Below are 3,120 nucleotides of genomic sequence, written 5' to 3'. Positions count from 1 at the left end.
CACATGTCAGTTGCATGTACTCTCTTGTTGTTTTGTTTCTAATCCAAATGTCATTGCTGTTGTCTTGGTTGTGGATCCAAATGCTGGGCTTGGGATGTCAGTCTGATGATTCCTGTCTTGCCTTATACACCCTAATGTCCCTGCTCTTCTTCCCTTTGCAGGTCACTCCACTGCTCACTGACATTGAAGAGTACCCATTCTCTGCATCCTCCCCCTCTGTGGTGCCTTATCACATGGGTCAGAGCATTTTACCTGAGGCAGGACCCAAGAGCATGCAGAAGACCTTACCATGTGGGAACCTGCTGGAGGTGGTCTCTGTGGTCAAAGATACTCTGAAGACAGCATTCAGGGCCCCAGTGAAAATGGCAGTGACAGGGGACTCTGGCAATGGCATGTCTTCCTTTACCAATGCTCTGCAGGACATCGGGCACAAAGAGGAGGCCTCAGCTCCTACTGGGGTGGTGAGAACCACCCAAACACATGCCTCCTACTTGTCCTCCAGTTTTCTGAACATGGAGCTCTGGGATCTGCCCAGCATGGGGACTTGTCCACAGAGTGTGGAGAACTATGTGGTGGAAATGGAGTTTAGCGAGTATGACCTCTTCATCATTGCATCCAAACAGTTCAGCATGAATCATATGATGCTTGCCAAAACCATTGAGGGGATGGGAAAGAAGTTTTACGTTGTCTGGACCAAACTGGACAGGGACCTCAGCACAAGTGTGCTCAGGGAGGAGCAGCTCTTAAAGAATATCCAAGAGAATATTCTGGAAAATCTCTGTAAGGAGCAGGTGTGTGAGCCCCCCATATTCCTGGTCTCTAACTCTGACCCTTTTTTGCATGACTTCCCAAAGCTCAGGAACACATTGCAAATGGACCTAATCCATATCAGATGCCATGGTCCCCTTCAGAAGCTGTCCCATAACTTTGAGGCGATCATTAATGACAAAGTAACCTCCCTGCTGGAGAGAATATATGCAGAGCCTTTCCAGAAGACCCTAGAAAATCAGGATCCGGATGATTCAGAGAAGTGTCTGAAAACCTATGAATCACTCTTTGGTGTGGATGATGAATCTCTCCAGCTTGTGGCACAGAGAATGAGGACAGCAACCTTTGAGTACAAGAACATCATGAAGTCCCAGGATCTGCAGACTCTCGGCACATGGGACAAGGCAATTTCTTGGATAAGTTGTAACACGGCCTATTACTTATCAAGTATTTTTTAGTTAAATCCTGTACTTTGGTGACTCTATTACCCACTACTTCAGGTGAGTAAAACACAAACACTATCTTGACATAGTTGCTGAGGGCACCAAGAGTATCCTGAATAAAGTCCTGAGAGATTCCATCTTTTTGGATGGAGACAGAGCATCTGGATCCTTTTCTCAGCCCTGCACCCTTTCTACATTCTCAAGCAGAGAGATCAACCCTTCCACTTCCATGGGTTTATATAACTTTAGGTTAATGGACTGACTTGCTCATTTTGTACCCACTTAGCAAGCACCATAATGTGTTGTGCTCCTTAGTGTTTGCTCAATTTCGTTAACTAAATTATCTGGACTTGAATATGGGTGAAAAGATATTTTTATTTGTATAGTTTTACATATATTCTAGTTCTGCCATTCTGTTAGGATTTAAAGTTAACATAATTCCTTGTCATTTGAGGGCTCTTGGTTTCTCCTTGAACTTGCAGAGACACACCTGGTTGAGAGGGGAGAACACCGTTTGGGGTCGGCTGATGCTGAGTGTGGCTTTAAAAAAAAAAAAAAAAATCCTGGAAAAGCATTGCGTGGTGGTTCCATGATGCCAATGCTGGTCTGGCTGCCTGTGAAGCCCTATTTAACCTCTCCTCAACAGATGGCCCAAACAATTTATATTCCAAAAAGGATTTGGAAGAGGGAAACAAGTGCCATTGTTAATATGGAGCAGCAAATTATTGAATGGAAGAGCAAACTGTACTGTTCTACCTTAAGCACAAGCACTGTCCCCTCCACAGTCAATTCTGGCTGCAAGCTCTGCCACACTCTTTATATGCAAACCCTCATGGCAGGCCTGAATTTGTCGTGACCCCTAACTCAGTGGGTCCACAGCTGCGCTGCACACCCCCATCCATGCACTCTTCCTCCCCACTCCATGAGTCCTCTTCCTTTTGCCCAGCTTTCCCTTCTCTCTCCTCTCAGTTCAGGCATTTACGCCCAGTTATCTAAGATGGAAAATGTTCTCCTTAGAGTCGTCCTTTTCTCTCATTACTTGTCCAAGTCCAGCCAATTCAACCTTTTTAACATATTGCAGACCTATACTTTTCTGCTCATCTCCCTCACTGCTTCTCCGTTGAACCCTGGAATTACTTCTTGCTTGCAAGCTCATATATCACTTGCCTACCTTCAGTCCTTGCCTACCCTCTCTGATGTCATCTCCTGCCATTCCTGCTTGCATGCTATGATTTCTTCTGCAAACTGCAGCTACTTGCAATTTCATCAAATACACCAGACTGTTTATGCTTCTAGACCCTTGCTAGAAGCATAAACAGTCTGGTGTTTTTGCTCAGACTTTTCTCCCTTACTCATCAGTATATCTTCAGCACCCAGCACATTACCCTGTATAGCATAGGCTCTGGATAAATATTTCTTAATTCACCCATCTTACCCATGATGGCAGGATGGAACAAAAGCCAGATTGCAGCACCTCCACCTCTATATTTGGTGAGCAATTAAAAATGAGAACCTTCTCAGGGGTACTGCAGCTAGGAGGATTGTTTTTTGTAGTTACGTAATGGAGTTACTTTGGTTAATAAAGAGAGAGACAAAAGTCAAATGGTATTTATTGAGAAAAACACACATGACTGAATAAACATTGTTGGCACAAGGTCTAGGTTAGATATTATTTTAATGAGGTAATACCAGTTAAGTTAGGAAGTACTTATAGCTGCTGGTCAAAGGAGCACAATAGATTAACGGTTGTCAGTCAAGGAAAGCACAGGGTGTCGTTTGTGATCCACATGCTACTTTACCAAGGTGTTTCTTCCTAAGTTGTCATCAAATTTACAGCCTGTATCTTAAGGCTCGGGTAATCAAGCTTACAGGAAATAGTGTTTATTAGATTATGTTTGTTTTAGAAAAA

The 3,120-nt window shown here is 43.8% G+C and overlaps 1 protein-coding gene across 1 annotated transcript; it reads left to right on the top strand.

Moving 5' to 3' along the window:
• The first annotated feature begins 272 nt into the window (after positions 1-272).
• LOC104846284 (immunity-related GTPase family M protein-like) lies at positions 273-1,226 on the top strand. The gene has a single exon (XM_064279726.1). It carries the CDS (start codon positions 273-275, stop codon positions 1,224-1,226), a length of 954 nt encoding a protein of 317 aa, XP_064135796.1.
• Positions 1,227-3,120: the final 1,894 nt, after the last annotated feature.

The sequence above is a fragment of the Loxodonta africana genome, chromosome 2 (assembly GCF_030014295.1).
Source record: "Loxodonta africana isolate mLoxAfr1 chromosome 2, mLoxAfr1.hap2, whole genome shotgun sequence".
Lineage (NCBI taxonomy): Eukaryota > Metazoa > Chordata > Mammalia > Proboscidea > Elephantidae > Loxodonta > Loxodonta africana.
This window is presented reverse-complemented; position numbering and strand designations above follow the sequence as displayed.